A 20,100-nucleotide genomic window follows, 5' to 3' on the forward strand; every position below is an offset into this window, starting at 1 on the left:
CCAATATATTCTCTAGTTTCTGTCTCGGGGTCTGCTAGGTATGTGGATCAATGATCTACCTTCGTTAACAAATTTTAAATAAATAAAACTATCTTTACAAGTTAAGTACTCTACACAGTCCAACATCTTTGGGAGAGGCTTCATACATAGTACCATGAAGAAAGCTCATTTTGAAACCTGAAACCTGGTAATATCTTCTGCCACATAGTCCTCAAATGTCAGGAAGTAGTGGACAAATGAGTCAGTGGGCTGTGCTTAATGGTTGGGGAAAGATGAGGGGTGGCTCCTTCATGGCCTTCAAAACATTACCTGCAGTTGCTCTGAATGGTTGGAGTTCCTCACCCACTTAATTCTCATGCCTTGTTTTAGTTAATGTGTTTCCACAAAACAACATAAAACCATTGATTTTTTTTTTGGAATACTCAACAGTAATACTTTTAGGACTCTCCTTAGAATGGCACTGCTCACACATGCCTGCTTATATATCTATTTCTGAAAGTTAATTTTCATATGCTCATATATTTGTAGTAGGCTAACTGCCCTTGTGGGCCATTATAAGCCTAGCCAATTACCCCATGTGAGAATTAAGCCCTGCACCTTGTGTCTGTAAGGGAAACACCTTAACCATTATGCCAACCTCCACCTCATTTTTATTTATTAAACTGTCTAAGTAGAAAAATACATCTAACTCTTTTCCAAAGATAATACAGATTACAAGGACACTAGTAAGGATTACATGCAGGAATAATTTAAGAGTAGTTAACTACCATGTTTTGTGATAGCCCCTGCAGTACATTATGACTCAAACTGTTTCTATTACTGTTACATTTTTTTTCCTCTTTCAGCCAAGTGAATGATTTTTCTATCTATCTCTGCCTCCTACCAGTCATACCCCTGTGTTTCACTTTTCTGGGATTATTTTGTTCCTGTCTGGGTTTCACTCCTTTGGGATTATTTTGTTCCTGTCTAAAACAGCAGCATATATTTATCGGCCATTCTGTTGAATTGTTAACATTCTGTCACAACTCTTTATGATCAGAAATTCTCACTTATCATAATATCTGTTTATTTCATAACTAGTGTTTGTTTTCTGTCTGACTCAGTGTCAGCAGGGGAAGTAAAAGAAAACACAGTACCTCTCTATCAGTCTTCAAATTAATCCAGGGCTTACTTATCTTCCAAGAGAGTAATTGAGCAGCACACAAAACCAGAAGGTTAATCTAACCAGTCTTGGGATGAAAACTCTGCTAAACTTTCAACAACAGCAACTGACCACTGTAGGAATGTGAGGCACTACTGTGAGCTATACAAAAGGTGTGAAGCTGCTGTTATTATTAATACTGAACAAGATGTTGTTCACAAGGCTTGTAAATATAACAGAGCAAGATCAGCAGTAGACACATGCCTTGAACTTTGTTGTGGTGTGTCTCAAGTCAAATCTGTGTGCCACATAACACATAATGACCCTGTCATAGCTTACTGTGGGCCCCCCCTGAGAGAACTGGGTCCTACTGGGCTGAATATGTAAGATTGGCCTTGTCTCTGTGAGCCATGGTTAATTGGCTGGTGTAGTTTGAGTGTGGAAAAGTAATGAATACAAGTGAAACTGCACTCAGTTTCTATCTGTTTTGAAGGGGAAAAAAATAGTGATATAGGACAACCATCCAGTCTCTGAACTAAAAGTGGGTAACTTACGAAGAGTCATAGGCTAGAGATCATCAAAAGAGTGCAGAGGACATTTTTTTTTTAATTTACTAAACTCCTACCTTTTGTTTAACTCATTCAAGCCTGAAATGTGTTTTCTGTACACTTCCATTTCACACCCATATCTCCTTATGGTGTCCAAAACTTTTTTGGATCTGGCTTCTTTAACTAGGTGACTTATTAGCTAATATGTAGTAATAGAAAACGCAGGGAGTTATTAACAAAATTAAAACTAAGAATAACAGGGCTGACTGCTGTATAGTAGGAAGCAGACAATGGACAGCTTTCTGGACTACAGGAACTAAAAAGTATGGCAAATCATATGAATTTATTCCACTACTAAAACTCACGGTCTGCATATGTACAAACCAACACAAAAAACAGAGAAGAGAAAAAAAAATCATCTTAACGATCTATTTTTATACTTCAGATCATTCCATTGTACCCATACTCTCTCTCTTCAATTTAACCATGCCAAATATCATGAGTAATATGTTCTCTTTCACACAAAATTTACCTCCATCATGGCAACAGACCTAAACTCTATTCTATAGCAGATTCCATTCTCCAGTCTTAAATCCCACTCCAGCGATTTATCAGGAATAAATGAATAAATACCTCTGCTCCGGAGTATTTCCCTGTTTGCATCACAAGGTCTTCTACAGAAACATCTTCATTGATGGGCATGGCACGCAGGTGAATGTTGAACACCTCTCTACGTGTTGCTGTATCTGGTAATGGCACATATATAATACGATCAAGTCGGCCTGGGCGCATCAAGGCCTGTAAAATAGGCAATAAAACCAACCTTATAAAACACTTTTTAATTTATCAAAATGGCACAAATATATTCCAACATACATTGAGACATTAAAGTATGATAATCCACTAGGGGGGTATTCACTGTTTACAAGACTGAACTATTACACAACTACTCCACATCTTCAGATTATAAAAAAAATATTCTAACAAACAGTAAATATATCCACAATCAGGTAAGAATAAAAATGATACTTGTAAAAGATGAACTTTCAAAACGTATTTTAAACTCTTGATAGTGAAACAACTTAAGAAGAGCAGAAAACAGCTCCACAAGGTCGAAAACAAAATCAGATATACAGACATTGTTTTCTTTTTTTTTTTCTTTGTTCAATCAAACCATGATGATATTCTCAGGTATCAGAGGAAGAAGGCACGATTGTTTTTTTTCCAAACAGCAAGGTGCATGACCATGCAGGGGTTTTAAACTCAGCAACTGGCAGTTACAGAGTCTCCCTATGAATGAAGGTGTATTATGGGTGGTCCTTGGAGGATACTTACTACACTCCATGTTAAATGCAGGTTATATATCACACTTCCACACTCTCCTACCTGCAAGGTACTACAGCAGTACTATTTACAGGCCACAAAATAAGGATTCATTTTGGAAGGTTGTCAGACTGGACCACATGTTTCTTCCTGACACATCTACAAAGATGGCAAAACACATTCTTAACAGATACCTGCTGTATTTGAGTCACGTCCCTTGCTGAGAATGGTGTCTAGGTTCAACACTTGGCTCCAGTTAAAATACTGCCACCTAGCTAATATGGGGAGCCAAAGATGGAATTCCCTCAAGTAGACAATTGATCAGCAAGGTACACTATAAATACTTCTACCTCAGCTGAATTCAGCCATATCCAACTAAAAACATGAAAACTTTCATTTCAGACAGACAGCTTTTAAACCTCATGACTACATCTCCTTGCCTGGATTAAAAGGAAAGGTATCACTAAACATCATTGATACAGTAGTGAAAATGAGGATGACATCCTCAACTCAGTGACCTAGTGGAAGCAAATAAGCCATGCAGAGGACATATGACAGAAATGTTCTTTGAGGTATGCCAAAATTAATAGGATCTGTCTTTTACCATTATTAAATATAATACCTTTCTGGCAGCCTTCTATCCAATGCAATCACCTCCTTGCAGCATTGTGCAGAGCTGGCTGTTTTAGTAGACTGACTTTAAAATTGATGACAGCATGCCAATGGGTAGGATGTGAGAGCCGAAATGGTATGGTGCACTGCAATGGTCATATTAATCAGTATGATGTTTTTATACATTTGTTCATATCTTCATTCACTTCAACAGCTATGTTAGCTACAGTACATGTTATTGAGAGGAACCATGTTTGTCTAGAGTGAACTACAATGGAGATATTAACCAGTCTGTCATCTTATACACATTTTCATTCATATTTTAGGAACTAAGAAAGCTACATGTTACTAAAAGTAATTTTGTAAAATGTTGTGAAGGGAGACAGAACAATACACTGTCAGTGGCCATGTGGAATGTACTACACTGAAATTGTTGCTAAATGTTTTCAAGTCATTATGTTTATATTTACATTTATATTGCCAAAATCAAGTGACTTACAGGCTAATGCATCATATCAGCTGAAACCTTAGGTGATGCTGGAGAAAAAAGGTGACATGATACTTGCGCTGCAGCTTACATAGCTCAAGAGATGTCGTTAACTACGTATATAGACATAAGATGTACTTCTGTAAATACATTTATTTATTTAAATTTATTTACCGGGGTAGTGAACTGATCTTGCTTGACCATTTGCAGGAACTGCCTGGGTGAAAAGGACCACATAAATGAACAAAACATATCTACAGATACAAGAACATAGATATATATTAAAAAAAAAAAAAAAAAAATATATATATATAGAGAGAGAGAGAGAGATACACACACACACAAACACATATTTACAGATGCAAAGATATGCTACAGCATTTAGTTTAAAAAGCAGTTAATGTCAAAACATGGATAGAAAATTGAAATTATGCTTAGCAGATCTTTATGGATAAGATGTAGCTATAATGAGATGGTTTATGCTACATGGATAACAGCATATCATTATATAGAGAGGTATGAAGACATTAGAAGAAGCAAGTGAGAATCATTGCAAAAAAGGATACCATGGGAAGAAAGACAGAGAAAAGCTGAGAGAGGCACGCAGAGGGAAGAGGAGCAGAAAGAATAAGACGTGTGAAAGAGATGCAACAGAAGAGGGAAGTAGGATGAATGAGAGGCAGTATGTCAGGAGAAAGGGCTTTGTCAGTTAGGGATCCTAGTAAGAGGCTGGCTCTCAAATATACTGGGAGCTATTTAGCTCTGGCAAGAGTTAGCTGGTGGTGCTCATTACTGGGGACTTAGCAGTGAACTGGCAGATTTTACTGGATGTGGTTTGTTAGGTGGTGGCATTCTTCTTTGAGGTTGCAGCCATAATGTATAGTCCATACTGAAGTTGAGATAACAGTATTCCTTTGCCTATGGCAGCTCTGGCTGGCTTATACAGAAGTGGCGATAACTTGTTCACCCAGCACATTAGTGTGCTAATCTTTTTGCATGTGTTTTTGAATGTTAAGAAATTGGTTCAGTTAAATGCTAATATATTTGAAGGATGTGGTAGTTTCTATGGTGGCATTTATAACATGTTCAACATTAAGGATGCTGGGTGCCTTGGCTATGTTTTGGTTGATTCCAAATAGCATTGTTTTTGTTTTTGACAAATTAAGTAAAACTTTCTGGCTCATTAGCCACTGCTTGAGATGTTAGAGGTCATCTTTGAGCTGAGTTTGTAAAATACAGTGGAATTTGTTTGACACCAGGTATATGACCATGTCATCTGCATAAAGAATTAGAGGTATCTCAGGATGATCAGATGTGAGTTTGTTGATTAATATGGAAAATAGCAGAATGGCTAAAGTAGAACCCTGGTGAACTACTTTGATAAGAGGAGCTGTTTCAGAGGTGGTGGTGCCTACTTTCACTTTGAAGGCTCTATCTGTGAGTAAGTCCACAAACCAGGGTTTTGCATCCTCACTAATACCTATTTTGGTTAATATGTCAAATAGTAAGTTATGGTCAATTAAATCAAAGGCTTTTGTGAAGTCAGTAAAGACTGCTCCTAACAGTTAGCCTTAGTCCGTATTGGACAGCATATCATCTGTGAGGGAGTAGAGACCTGTTACTATGCTGTGTCCAGACCAGAATCCATGTTGCTTTCTGGATAAAAGATGGTATGGATGCAAATAACTAGTAAATTAGTTGTAGATAATTTTTCCTAGGATTATGCCTAAAGTGGGGAGTACAGAGACAGGATGGAATTGCAAAGCAGTAGTTGGCTTGGGTAGTTTTGGAATAGGAGTAACTATTGCTATTTTCCATATCTGAAGTATAATCTTATTAGTTAAGGAAAGGTTTTATATCTGAGTGTGAGAGCATGGTGTGAAGTCCTTACAAAGGTGAATGAACCAAGTGGCTAGGTTATCTGAGCCTGGGGAACTGTCTATTTGCGTTCAGTCTAATTGGTATCAGTGAACTGATAGAGAAGACACTCAACAACACATCAATAACTCCAGTTTAATGCAAAAAGTAAGCGCTTTCGCGACCACACACTGTCCCTTCATCAGACTAGAATAGACTCCACGAATCAGTACATTAAATGTGAATCCTTGAGGGGGAGATATAGATAATATAACTGAGGCAGCAGAGCAAAAATGGATACTGTTACTGAATGCAGACAGACACCCAGGTATGAATGGTGCCTTCTCCATTAAACCTTTCCTAAAAGCCAGGAGACTCCAACATTAATTTTATTTGTATTTTAAATCATTTAAATATGCTGTACTGTTTCCTTAGATTTTATAAATTATTGTATGCATTTTAAACATGTACCAGAATTAACTAGATGACAATATGGTGTTAATTGCCAAGTAATTAATTAATTATTTAAGGGTGTGAATACACCTATATATACTGCAATGCATTTTTATTCTGTTTGTCTGATGAAGGGACAGTGTGTGGTCGCGAAAGTGCTTACTTTTTGCATTAAACTGCAGTTATTGATGTGTTGTTGAGTGTCTTCTCTATCAGTTCACATTCTATTTTTATTACACTCAACTTCATCCTCGAACCATCTTTGTACTTTATAATTGGTATCAGTGTCTTTGGTTCTAACATATTTGAAATGAAATACTGGAATGTAAATGGGGGGGGGTGAGTTTGTGTTGATAGACGGCAGATTGCTGAACTGCTTGAGGAAGTCAGTGCATGAGAGTTTGTATGTGGTGGTGTTACAGGGTTCAGGGGAGTAGAGCTGTGCTAAAATTTTTCTATCAGTTGATTTTTCTCCTGAATTTTTTTTTTTTTTTTTTTTTTAGTAGTGGTTGTTTTTGTGTCTGTGGATGGATTGCTTGGCTAGGTTGCACAGTGGAATCTGTAGAGGGGTTGCATTTCCAATTGCGCCATGCTTCATTATACAATGTAAGCAGGCATTTCAGTTCATTAGACACCCCAGTCATGTTTATGAAGTCAAAGTAGCCTTTGTACTAAGGGAAGGAAATTGTTTTGCAAGTGCAGTAGGGTATTTGTAAGGTTGTTAACTGCTTCACTAGGGTGTTTTTTGGCAAGTAAGTGAGACCAGTCAAGGGAGGCAAAGTAGTTTTTAAGATTAGTGATATTCTCAATGGTTTTGGGTCTGAAGATGATAAGTTTAGGGTTATTTTTTTTAACGCTGAACTATGTACTAAGAATGTTATGGAACAGTGATCCCTGAAGGTGCAGGTGCGCTGAGTAAGGCCATATATCATTGTAGGATTAATAGTTACTGAAAGATCTAGTAAGGTATGCCTAATGGACTGAGGGTTTGTTCTAGTGGCTTCAGATTTGATCTGGGTAACACTTAAGTTGGACAGGACATCTGACATATAAATGACTTGGCTATGGGTTAGGGGAGCTCTGGCATATATTTGTTGGATGAGGGTACTGAATGTTGGTAGTAAGGCTAGTGGATGTAGGTATGCACTGGCTATAACAAGGAGATTTTGGCTGCTTATTAGAAATTTTAAAAAGGATCCAGTTAGGATCTGATTCTGAGTTGCTGTTAGCTTGTACAGCAACTGTGCTGAAGATAATTAATGCTTCTCTCCCAAGTTTTCTGCCTGGTCCGTAGTCCTGTAGATATGAATAGTTCGATTTCTGGTGGTAAAAACTAGGGTGTCAGGTGTCAGACACATTTCTGTAATAATTATAATGTCAAGATTATGTTGCATAGTAAAGGGACTGATTTGGTCAATTTTGTTGTTGATGCAGTAGATGCTAAAGAGGCAGCAGGTAATAGGATGATGTTTACTGGTATGAGCTGAGGCATAAGTGGTCCTGGACTGGACTCAATTTTGCCTCTTAACAGAAATATAAAGACAATGGGACTGAATTTGAGTACTGCACATGGAATGTTTAGTTTTGGGTATAACTGGGGTTTTCTACCAAAATTAAAGATGATGAGGTAGACCCTGATATATTTGGTGCATGTGAATTGGGCAATGGCATGGGTGTGATGTGAAATCTTAATAGGATTGATTATATTAATAAATTACAAAACAATATAATACATTATAAAAAGTATCCAAAAAGGAACTGTTGTACTCCTATGAAGGCTTAAATCTGGCTCAACAAGTTACAGAAAAATGCAGGCTTCCATCTTTTGCATTCTAATATACCATAATACATACAATACTAATGAAGGCTATTTGGTTTTCAGAAATGATGCATCCTCACTGGGAATAGAGATTCTTCAGAAGGTTAAGAATGAGTTCTAAAACTTATCTCCTTAGATTCAACGATTGAGCTACTACTGCTCATTCTGTTGCCTGCACTTTTTAACAACAGTTGCTGCTTATACAATATTTGTATCTAATTTGATTGGTGGTATTTTAACTTGATTACAAAACACTTATTAGTGTAAGTATACAAACGTCTAAGTATCCAACTTTGCAAAAATGATAGGTGATGCTGTGTTACGTGATGGGGGATCATGGGACTAAACCATCTAAAGACGATCAATCACAGTCAGCAGACAAAACTCAAGATGCTTTAATAAAATTCATGCTGTTTCAGTTTTACTTGATGAGGACATCTAAGCTCTGTAGGAATTAAATGGAACTTGTACATAAACAAAATGCCTGCTAGAGGAAGCAATGTGTACTGATGTCACGGATGCATGGCACAGGCATTTGCAAGCCATATAGTGGATGTTTATCACTGCTCCTCCCTCTGAGGCTATAAACTATGTTGCCATGGTCTTGAAACCAGAAAATGGGAAAACTAAAACCATCATGAAAGATACGTGTTCCCACTCAAGACTTAATGACAGCATCACGTTTACTATAATCTGAGAACTTAGTCAGCAAGACACTTCTGACTTCAGCCAGGACATCAAAGACCTATAATCAAAAAAAAAAAAAAAAAAAAAAAAAGGAAAAGAATGCTACAGCACATGCAACAAGCTTCACTGAAAATAACATGCCACCAGCCCTTACCGCATGTATTCTTTTGGAGGGCCAGTTTGTGAAAGAACACTTGGCACTTCTTGTGGTATAGTGTTGAAGGCTCCTGCTTACTTAAGATAGGTGGCCTGCACTTATTTCCATTAGCTAGTGCTTCAGTCATTCTCTTGAAGAAGCCCACAAAGTTTAGTAGCAGACACAATCTACCCTTCAAAAGTCTGAAATGGTTATGGATGTAGGACTGCAGCCTCCATGTATCACTAGTTATAAAACGTATTATAATTCTGTCCTGTACTTTATAGATAGTGCAGTTCAGACTAATAGGTCTACAGTTCCTAGTGTTAATGGTGGGAGCCCCTTTAGAAAGGGCACTAATATCTCCATTCTACAGTTCACAGGCACATACCCATGCACAGGCTGACAAAGGGATTAGTTAGGCTGTGTTTAGCACTGACTGGAAGGTAGATAGGTATACTGTTAGACCTGACTTAGTATTTTTGCTTTTAAAGTATGCATTCAGGATCTGTTCTGTAATAATTTGGGGGAGTGTCAGGAAAGAATTCACAATGGAGGAGTAGGAAGAGTGAACACAGTAGAGCAAAGTTAGAGCTAAATTAATCAGCAAGTACACATATGATGCCTTCTGGTTTAGAAAAGGTACACTAATTAGACAGCAGCTCAGTGCAATACTGGGGATTGCTACTGTTCTTAACATAATTAAACAAATCAATACAATTTTCTTTGGTGGAAGATGCAATGTTTAGATTTTTACTTAGCCTTGTAGGATTGGATCTTGTGTCTGAGATCTTTGCAGACCTTTTTAAGTTGTCATTAAAGGAAAGGGATTTAAGATTGTGCCTGAACGTCAGAAGCTTCCAACTTTTGTTCATAGGTGAGTATTAGGATATCTGCCCTTGAAGTCCATTTTAAGCCTAGCCATTTACTCCATTTGGTATTACAAAATTACTCTGTTCTTTCCCTAGATCTATATTTATATACCATCCATAGTTTTTTTAGTTTGCCCATATGGGCTTACTTATAAATATGCTACCATACTTATGTTAGGAGGAGGCATATGTAGTTGCACTAGTGACCAGGTTGCTAAGGGTCTAGGTAGAGCTGTCCACATGTCTGTCAAAGATAGTGCTCTTAGGTAAGAGGGTATACTAGGCTATCTTGCCCTTGCGGTCCATTTTAAACGTACCCATTTACCCCATTAGTATTGCAAAATTACCCTGCTCTTTCTCCAGATCTATACTTATATATTATCAGATTTTGGTGATCACACAGCATAAAGAAAAGAATAGAAAAGGTATTGTAGAGAAGCAGCACTGTTATCTGCACCAACATATTTCTTAAGGATGCATGTTAAATCAGGTAGCCCCCTCCCAAAAAACAGTAGTTTTGTTGTTATGTTCAGTCTCAGCAGGCTGAGGATTCTAGGTAGATCTTTCCATGTGTGTCAAAGATGGTGCTCTTAGGTAAGAGGGCAAGGGAAGAAGGCATTCTAACTCTGCCTCACTTTTCATCAGGGAACATCTACATTCATGCACAAGACATCTGTATGACTCCACCCTTCACTCCCTTCATCTGTAAACTGGGGGTTGCATCACTGCCTGTTACCAAACACTACACTTCTAGAGGCAATTCAATATAGCTAAAAAATGAAAACAAAATGTCTGGTCAGGGGAAAGGCATCAAAACACATTACATTCATTAGAGTGCTTAGATTAGCTAACAAAATATTCACTGCATAATACCAAACAGACAAAGTAAAATAAAATAAGTATTCCTATTTTAATTTCTCCTTAAATCTCCAAGATAATATTCCTTGGACTTCAAAGATAGCTGGACACTGATCAATAGCTTAACTTCACCTCTCTCAGCGTGAAAACAAAAACTGAGAAACAGCAGCCAGTGATGTTGTCAGCCTGAGCCTGAGTAAAATTTAGTTACTGGCTACTAAGTACACTGCCTGGATGCCATCAAAGAAGAAACCAAGAGAGCCTGAAAGAAAATAAACTACAGGAGGGGAAAAGAAAAAAATGACTGGGAAGACAGCTGCAGTTGCTTAGCAAAACGTAGCTTCAAGCACCAGCTTTGGTCCAAGATATGGCTTTTAGTATTCTAGAGGAAAAAATAAGTTAAATGTGCTCAAGACACATTAAAATAAAACACTGAAGAAGTACATTAAATGAGATAAATGTACAAGTCAGAGGTTGAAATGAAGAAAAGGCTGTCTTGGTATGAGACTACTCAGGAACAGATGTTTCAAAAGAAGTAGAGGATAGAGCATGTACTGAAAATCTAAGATTTTCTGCTGAACCAGAGAAACTAGAAGGAACAGACAATATTAATATTATGAAGGCACAAATAAGCAACTGGACAGGTATTCCACAGCAGGAACTGTTAATTGAAAGGGCACACTATGTATATGCTCCAAATCTGGCCATGAGAATGCGGCTAAGACCTTTATTAGTAGAGATGCAAACCTACCAGCAGAAAAAGTTGATCTGACAAAACTGTGGCAAAAAGGCAAAGTATTAAAAGCTGGAGACAGAAGAGTGTTCGTGGAAAATGATTATTCACTGTATACCAAGAGAAAACAAATTTATTCCAGTCATCAGGGAATGCTAAGAGGCAGGTGTGATATTTCAAGCTGTTGTATCCAGCTGTCTTCAGAATATTTTTTCCTGAAGGATCAAAGTTACCTTTTGATACAGAACAGGCTAAGGAGGAAATGCAAAAGTTTGTCCAACAAAAAGTGAGCTATCAGCATACAGGAACGCTGATTCTCATTCTTCTGATAATAAAGCACATAAAGAGACTATCAGTAAAACTTTTTCCACGGTTCTAAAGGAAAATGTTTGAGGGAGAAATAAAAGCACAGGATGTGACCAGAAGAATCAGGAGTACCTCGGAATTGAAACGGAATCTGGAGCTGGGAGATGGGCAGAACAGAAAAAAGACCAGCAACATGGAAATTAGTGAATAAGTGTGGGGCTGCAAAGCATCAGTCACATTTGGTAAATATGGCTGTATAAGAGTAAATGGAAAGAGAGGACTTCTGTTGATTTTGTTAAACTTGTGGGGAACTGAAAAGCATTTGTGTCACCATGTCATAAATGTTTGGAAGGATGCTAAAGGGAGGAGAAGGAGGAGGAAAAAGGTTACTGTAAGTAAAACAATTTCTGTTCTTAACAGCCTTTCTATAAAACTTTTCACAATATAAATTGCATTTTTTTTACAGTAAAGTATTTTCAGCTGTATCCTTTTAGTAAGGTATCTCTGTGGGCAATTCCAGTTGTTGCATGAGCCTGGACAGATACATGACAGAGACGGCATTATATTCAATGACTGGCCTAATGAGGGCTGAGAAAAGGGGCACAGTGACATCCCAAGATCTAGACACAATCTCTTTGTCTTAAAAATTGTGCAATACAGAAGGTCTTTCTTACAACACACACATATTGGTCACAAGTTAGGTCACTGTACACATAACTTTCCAAATCCCAAACAACTGGGTCAACTCTTAGGGGGTGTATTGTTAGTGTGGTAGTTCCATGAGGTAGATGAGATATTAGGAGGGTTAAACTTCATTGCTTGAAGAAGTACACTGTTAGGTATGTTTGTATTAAGTTAGCAGGTTATGGGGGTGTTTTGTGTGTGTGTGTTTTCTTTTTGAGAGTTTTTCTAATAACAAAAAGTCTTGAAAATGTGACATAGGTTCCAATACTGATGATAAGAAAAAATGTATAAAGGATTTACTTGCCAAACATTAATGGGTGCATTTACACAAAAGCTGAAAACAGACATAAAAAACTGCCATATATAACAAGTAGGAGTAATGACTTTTTACCATAATGACACTTTCCATATTATCTTGGAATGTGAATGGTCTCAAAGGTATAGATAAAAAGGAATGATACTTACATTAAGAAATGCAAAGCTCAAACAGCAATGATACAGGAGACACATTCGGAAAGAACCGAGCATGTGAATTTGATAAAGAAAGGATTTCAGGATAGACATTCTGCAGAAATATCGGGGAGAAAGAAAAAAAGGAGTACTTGTATTAATTGCTTGAGGAGCTCCAGTAGTGATGGAAGAGAAAACAAAAGATAATAACTTTAGATCTGTAGTAGTAAGAGGCTACTGGCAAGGGATGAGGATTACACTAGCATATATTTATATTCCACCTAAAACTGTTATTATAGACAGTAAAAACTTTTTTGGGATAAACAATCAGCTTTCAGCAGGGAATATGACTTATAATTGGGGACTGGAATTTGATTTGCACCAATAAGGATGTATCGAGGAGGGGGCTAGAAGAGAAAATATAACAAAAGAAGGTAGACTTTTGAAGAAACTTATGAAAATATTTAACATGAAAGAAGTGAATTCAGTAGTAGGAACTCGGAGATAAATTTATGTTCACGAATGCACAATAACTGAACTAGACTAGACAAAAAATATATTTCACAGGAACATGTCCATTTAATTGAGAACTTTGATACACATCCAATAACTATGTCAGATCACGCACCAATAATTACTAAGATAAAAATGCAGGGTAATGAAACAAAGATGAGACATTGGCACTTCCCCACCTACCTGTTAAAAAGATAGGGATTTAAGGAATGGGTAGTGGAAATTATCTCGGAGAAATTAGGGAAGATAGTACTCTAGAATGTATAACTAGTGAGTAGGATAAAATAAAAGTAGAGTTTAAAAATATGGTAAAAATAAAAGAAAAATATCCAATTCATGAGTAATAAGAATTATTTAGAAGGGCTGACAAAGGCTAAAGTATTACAAAATAAGGGGAGCATCACAGAATAGGAAGATGCACAATTGTGAGTGCTAAAGAAAAAATAAGGGAGTACCTGGATGACATGTATGAGTTTAGAAAGCTTGCTATTAAATAAGAAGTTATGTACTCACCATAACGTTCCATCTGAGTAGGTGGCTTCATTTGTCTGCAACCTGTGGGTCTTGGATCCGATATCGGATCCGAGCCGGCAACTTGTTCCATAGCTAATGGATCCGAGCTCCTAGCTCCTCCCCTCTCCCATAATCCCCTCCCAACCCTCCATGTCCTCAGATCAAGTTTGCCCCTCTATAGGTACCCAAAAAGGGTATTCCAATAAAACAACTCGCATATATCCACTGAAGGCCAGGGGGAAGGGAGGGGGGGATGGTTGCAGACAAATGAAGCCACCTACTCAGATGGAATGTCATTGTGAGTACATAACTTCTTAATCTGAAGTAGGGACTTCATTTGTCAGCAACCTGTGGGACAGAGTCCCCAGCTACCTGAATCTTGGATGGCCATCATGGAAGGATATTTCGGAGCACCGCAGAGCCAAAGGATGCTCTCCCTCTAGAAATTACGTCCAGTTTGTAGTGGTTAATAAAGGTATGAGATGAGGCCCAAGTGGCTGCCGAACAAATATCATCCAATGGAACTCTAGATTTGAAGGCCACAGAAGTAGAGATGGAACGAGTGGAATGTGTGCAAACTCCTTCAGGTGCGGGTCTCCCAGAAGCTTGGTACGCTAAGAGAATACATTGGGAAATCCAGCGTGACAGGGAGATTTTTGATACTGCTTTCCCCAAATTAAATTTAGCAAAGGAAATGAACAGCTGGTCGGATTGCCTGTGACCAGCGGTTCTATGAGTATAAAAACGCAACTGCCTATGAACATCTAATGAGTGCAGCTTGTACTCTCCTTTATTCTGACATTTAGGAAAGAAGACCGGTAGATTTATGGATTGATTTATATTGGTTTCTGATGCTATTTTGGGAAGGAAGGAGGGATTGGCCCTGAGGTACACTCTGTCCTGATGAAAGATCAAGTAAGGAGGTTTCACAGAAAGAGCTTGAAGCTCCGAAACTCTTTTCGCTGAAGTAATGGCTACAAGGAATGCTGTTTTCCAGGACAAGTATTTGAGATCCACTGAAGCAACAGGTTCAAATGGTGGAGCAGTCAGGGCTTGAAGAACTAGTGAGAGATCCCAAGGGGGTACGGCTTCTTTTATAGGGGGTCTAAGCAAAAAGGTGCCCTTGAGAAAGGTTTTACACAATTTGGCCGACATCAAGGGCCCTGTGTCATGTCCCACATGGTAATGGGAGATGGCAGCCAATTGTACTTTGACAGTTGAACAACTAGCGCCTTCCTGAAAAAGTTCGGTTAGGAAGTCCAGTATGGATGGAAGAGGAGCCGTAAAGGGATCTAGATTATGATGCTCTGCCCAGACAGAGAAACGTTTCCACTTACTTTCCTGGTGGAAGGTTTATCCGCTGCCACGAGGATGGCTTTGACTGGTGAAGAGATACCGGGAGTCCTAACTGGGAGTGGAACTGGAGCAGACGGGGTTGGTAAGCCCGATGGATGGGAGATTAGATCCGAACTGGGATCCAGAATCCAAGGGGGATTCACTAGGTGAGACCACAGGTAAGGGAACCAAATTTGCCGAGGCCAGAATGGGGCAATGAGGATCATCCTGCTCCCCAACCGTGAGGCTTTCTGTAAGAGCTGCAGCATCAGGGGTAGAGGAGGATAGGCATAAAGTAGACAGGGTGGCCAAGCATGCACCAGAGCGTCTCTTGGAGTTTCCCCTGGAGGGGGAATCAGAGCGAAGAAATTGTCGCATTTGGTGTTTGAGGGAGAGGCAAAAAGATCGCAGCAGGGTTGCCCCCATATTGCGAATATCTGCTTCGCTACTAGTGGGTTGAGAGACCACTCGTAAGGGGTAAGAAGGGTGCGGCTGAGTTTGTCCGCTAGGATGTTGTCTCGCCCCAGAATGTGCGTTGCAATCAGAAAGCGGTTGGTGGAAATCGCCCATTCCCACACTCTCATGGCTTCACGGCATAGAGGGTAAGACCTGGTACCCCCTGTTTGTTGATGTACCAGACAACAGACATGTTGTCTGACTGAATTGCAATCGTTCCTACGGGGAGGAGATTCTGAAGTGCTTGCAACGCGTACAGCACCACTTTCATCTCCAGAACGTTGATATGCAGGGAGGTCTCTGTATCGTTCCACGTGCCTTGGACGGTCCTGCCTGAATAATGCCCCCCCCACCCGAGGCGGGTGGCGTCCGTGGTCACCATGGCGAGAGGGGGAGAGGTGCAGAAGGGTAGGCCCGTATGGAGATCCGGAGCATGAAGCCACCATAATAGGGCCCTCCTGCAAGCCTTGCTGATAGCGATGGGGTGGTGGAGAGGAAAGGACAGATAGGACCATTGTACTAGAAGGGTCCACTGCAGTACCCGCATGTTCAGACGGGCGCATGGAAGGAGCGTTATCGCTGCTGCCATGGAGCCCAGCGCCCTCAGGACCAATTCCGCCGGTGGTGCTTCTGACTGGAGGATGGCCCGCACATGAAGTTGCAAATTCCGTAGTCGTTCCCACGTCAGGAAGGCTCGTAGATCTCTGGTGTCTATTCTGGCTCCTATAAATTCTATGACTTGTGACGGGCCCAGAAAAGATTTGTCGGCATTGATGGTGATGCCTAACTGGGGGGCTAGGCAGAGAAAGAAATCTCTGGCTGAGCAAAGTAAAGGGCCTTGTTGGGGTGGTCAGGAGCCAGTCGTCCAGGTACGGGAAGACCTGCATTCCCTGGAGTCTCAGGTGGGCCGCTATCACTGCTAATACCTTGGTGAACACCCTGGGGGCTGTGGTGAGGCCAAAGGGAAGGACCCTGAACTGGTAGTGACTGGCTCCCAGCCGGACGCGGAGGAACCTCCTGGATCGTCTGTCCATTAGAATGTGGTAGTACGCATCCTTGAGGTCTATAGAGCACATCCAATCTTTCTCCCTTAGAAGGGGAAGAATAGATTGAAGAGTGACCATTCGGAATTTTTCCTTGGTTACCGACAGGTTCAAACGTGACAGGTCTAGAATTGGTCTCAAGTCCCCCATCTTTTTTGGCACCAAAAAGAACCTGGAGTAGAACCCTAATCCGAGCTGGTCTTGGGGGACGGGCTGGATGGCTCTTTTTCTTAGCAGCTGCTGAATCTCTGCGGCTGCAGCCTCCCTCTGATCGGGTGGTACATCAGGAAGGTTCTTGAATTTGGGGACATGAAGTAATGGGATTTTGTATCCTCTGGATATAATTCAAAGCACCCAGCGGTCTGTCGTGATGGACTCCCATGCCACTAGGTGCTCCGAGAAGCGCCCCCGACTGCCTCCAGAGTGGAGAAGTCGGGCAACCCTTCAGGGCTGCTGTGTGGGCCAGTCATAGAAAGGTTCTCTGGACCCAAAGTTCCTCAGAGCCCCTCTGCCCCTGGGGTGATGTCCTCCCTGTCCTCCTCTGCCACGGAAGGACTGGTTGTCCGGAGCGGGTTGGGAGTGTTGCGATTTCCAGAACCACATCTTCTTCTGACCCTTTTGGTTCTTCGAAAAGGACCACTGGGGAGCAGAGAAGCGGACTCCGATGGCAGACAACGTCTTCCCGTCCTTCTCGCTCTGGACAAGTGTCTCACGAACCATTTTGCCAAACAGGGCAGAACCATCGAAAGGGGCGTTCGCAAAGGACGCTTTAAAGGGCTCCACAAAGTCACAATGACGGAGCCAGGCCTGATGTCTCATGACTAGGCCCGCTCCGCTAGCTCTAGCGGCTCCCTCGATGGCGTGGGACAATAGCCGCATAGAGGTATTTGAAATAGATCTCAGAGTGGCCATTTGGGTGGAGTACACTTGTTTGTCTTCTGCCGACATGGACTCAGGGGGGGAGGCAGCGTATTCTTTGATAAGATCTCGCTGCATCCTGATGACATGTGCCATATAGTTCAGAGACCTTACCTAAAAGGTCGCTGAACTAAAAACTCGCTTCCTTAAGCGATCCATCGAGCGGGACTCCTTGATCGGTGATGGACTGAGGGGCTCTCCTGAACTAGTTCCCTCTTCGTGGCTGCCGCCGTCAACATAGCATCTACGGGGGGACCCTTGCTCCAGTGTGACCGGTCTGCGGGGGGGCTCAGTATCCTGTCCGGGCGTTTGGGGACTGGCTCCACGGTGTCCGGGTCCTTCCATGCCCTGGTGGTAATAAGGTCCACCAGAGGGTCGGCCGGAGCGGACACCCAAGAGGTAGACGGGCCTGCTTCGAATGCCTCCAGAAACACGGACTCATCGAAGGAAGCCTTGGGGGCAGACCACCCACCTCTGATCCTAAGCATTTCCATGATGTCTCCAAAGGAGACATCCTCAGGGGACGATCTTGGGGAGCCTTCCCCTTCATCCAAGTCTGTGTCCTCAGTTAAGGACTCAGGGGAGTCCACGTGCCTCCTCTTGCACTTGTGTTTGTGAGGCACTTCCTCGGGGGGGCTGTCCGAGGAGGTCTCGCCAGCAACATCCTGTTCCAATGGAACAACCTGGGACATTGAAGCAGGCTGTCCCTGAGGCCAGGTGATGGAAGCCTGGCCCAGCAGAGAGGGAGTGCAGGGTGGAGCCGAGACAAGGGCCGGGGGTCCGGATGCTCTCGACAGAGCCTTCTCCACTACATCGAAGGCCGAGGGGGGACCGCTCTTCCTGGGCTCCGAGAGCCGGCTCCCACTCGGATCCGATGAAGGGATCGGAGCCGGTGCCAAAATCATCGGATCTGAAGGACCAGTGCGCTCCGACCTGGATGGAGCCGAAGGCACACTGAATCCCTCGGATCCGAAGCTCGGCCCACGGCTCCGAGAGGTCGGGTCCGACAGACTCGAGGGCAGGGTTGGATCCGATGTACCAAGTACTGTCGGCGCCGACCCACCGCCGGCTCCGATGCTGCTCGGTTCCGAATGCTCCGAACCCGGGTAGCGGGTCGGAGAAGGAGCAATTGGAGTGAAAAAGGGTGTCGAGCTCCCCCCTGAAGGGGGGGGGGGGAGGCAAGAGCACTCCCATTTGCACCTGGGCCTGGATGAATCTTCGCATCATCCGGTCCAAGTCTGCATCTGACATGCTGAAAGTTGATCTCGACGAGGCCACCGAGGCAGGCCTGGAATGCTGCCTCGATGACCTCGATGGAGATCGGGCCTCCTCCTCTTCGGGCCCTGGGGAGAAGCAAGGAGATCGGAGCCGAGGAGGAGGAGACCTAGAAGATGTGGAGGGAGAAGCCCGCTTAGCTGGCGGGGCGGAAGCGGAGGCCTCGGCCCGCCGCTTGTGGTGCTTCTCCCTCCGTTTCTCCCTCCTAGCCTCCCTGTCCTCCGGCGCTTTAATGGGAGTTTGAGTCCCGGCCGGAGGAAGAGGGGCAGGAGTGGCAATGACCACAGCCTGTGGTAGTGCCACGGGAGCAGCGGAGGATGGAGCCGAGTCCGGGGGCAAAAGTGCCGCCAGGACCAGCTTCAACCTCCGCTCTTTCAGTGCCCTGGGGTTGAACGCTGCACAAATGGTACAGCCTGAGGAGAGGTGTTCAACCCCAAGGCACCGAACGCACCGAGTGTGGCCATCAGCCGGGGAGAGCTTATGGCCACACTCGGTACATTTTGAAAAAAATGGCTTTTGGGGCCTCAGCCATACTTGAGAGAAAAAAAAGTGCTACACAAACACACAGGCCCCAAAACACAAACACACACACACACACTCACTAACGACCAGCGAAGGGAGGGAAAAAACTATGTAAAAAAATATAAAATACAGGGAACCTGACTCTTACACACTTTTTAAATTTAACTATAGAGGAAAGTTAAATAAAATCACACTTAACTGACAAATTCGCTAACAGCTCAAAAGAATCCAGCCATCCACAAGCGCGGCAAACTAGATCTGAGGTCATGGAGGGTTGGCAGGGGATTATGGGTTAGGGGAGGAGCTAGGAGCTCGGATCCATTAGCTATGAAACAAGTTGCCGACTCGGATCCGATATCGGATCCAAGACCCACAGGTTGCTGACAAATGAAGTCCCTACTTCAGATCAGTTAGTTATGTACTTACCACAATGATCGATGTATGTGGTTCATCTCGCCTACATTCTTTACTCACGGGTTCGGAGCCGAGAATCGGCTCCGACTTGGCCAACTATTTCTCTAGCACAAAGTCTCTAATTGGCTGGGCTAACCTGGTATCC

General features: G+C 42.1%; 1 protein-coding gene across 7 annotated transcripts in view; it reads right to left on the reverse strand.

Annotated features, from left to right (window-relative positions):
- LOC122793545 (ATPase family protein 2 homolog) overlaps positions 1-20,100 on the reverse strand; it is a 1,053,089-nt gene that overhangs the window by 637,549 nt on the left and 395,440 nt on the right. For all 7 annotated transcript variants that reach the window (XM_044061692.1, XM_044061691.1, XM_044061689.1 and 4 more), the window contains exon 2: positions 2,323-2,487. In XM_044061692.1, the coding sequence (XP_043917627.1) occupies positions 2,323-2,481 (159 nt within the window). In that variant the 5' untranslated portion in view covers positions 2,482-2,487. The remainder of the gene's footprint in view (positions 1-2,322; positions 2,488-20,100) is intronic.

This window comes from Protopterus annectens, chromosome 2.part0 (genome assembly GCF_019279795.1).
Source record: "Protopterus annectens isolate FY-2018-M chromosome 2.part0, PAN1.0, whole genome shotgun sequence".
In the NCBI taxonomy this organism is placed as follows: domain Eukaryota; kingdom Metazoa; phylum Chordata; order Ceratodontiformes; family Protopteridae; genus Protopterus; species Protopterus annectens.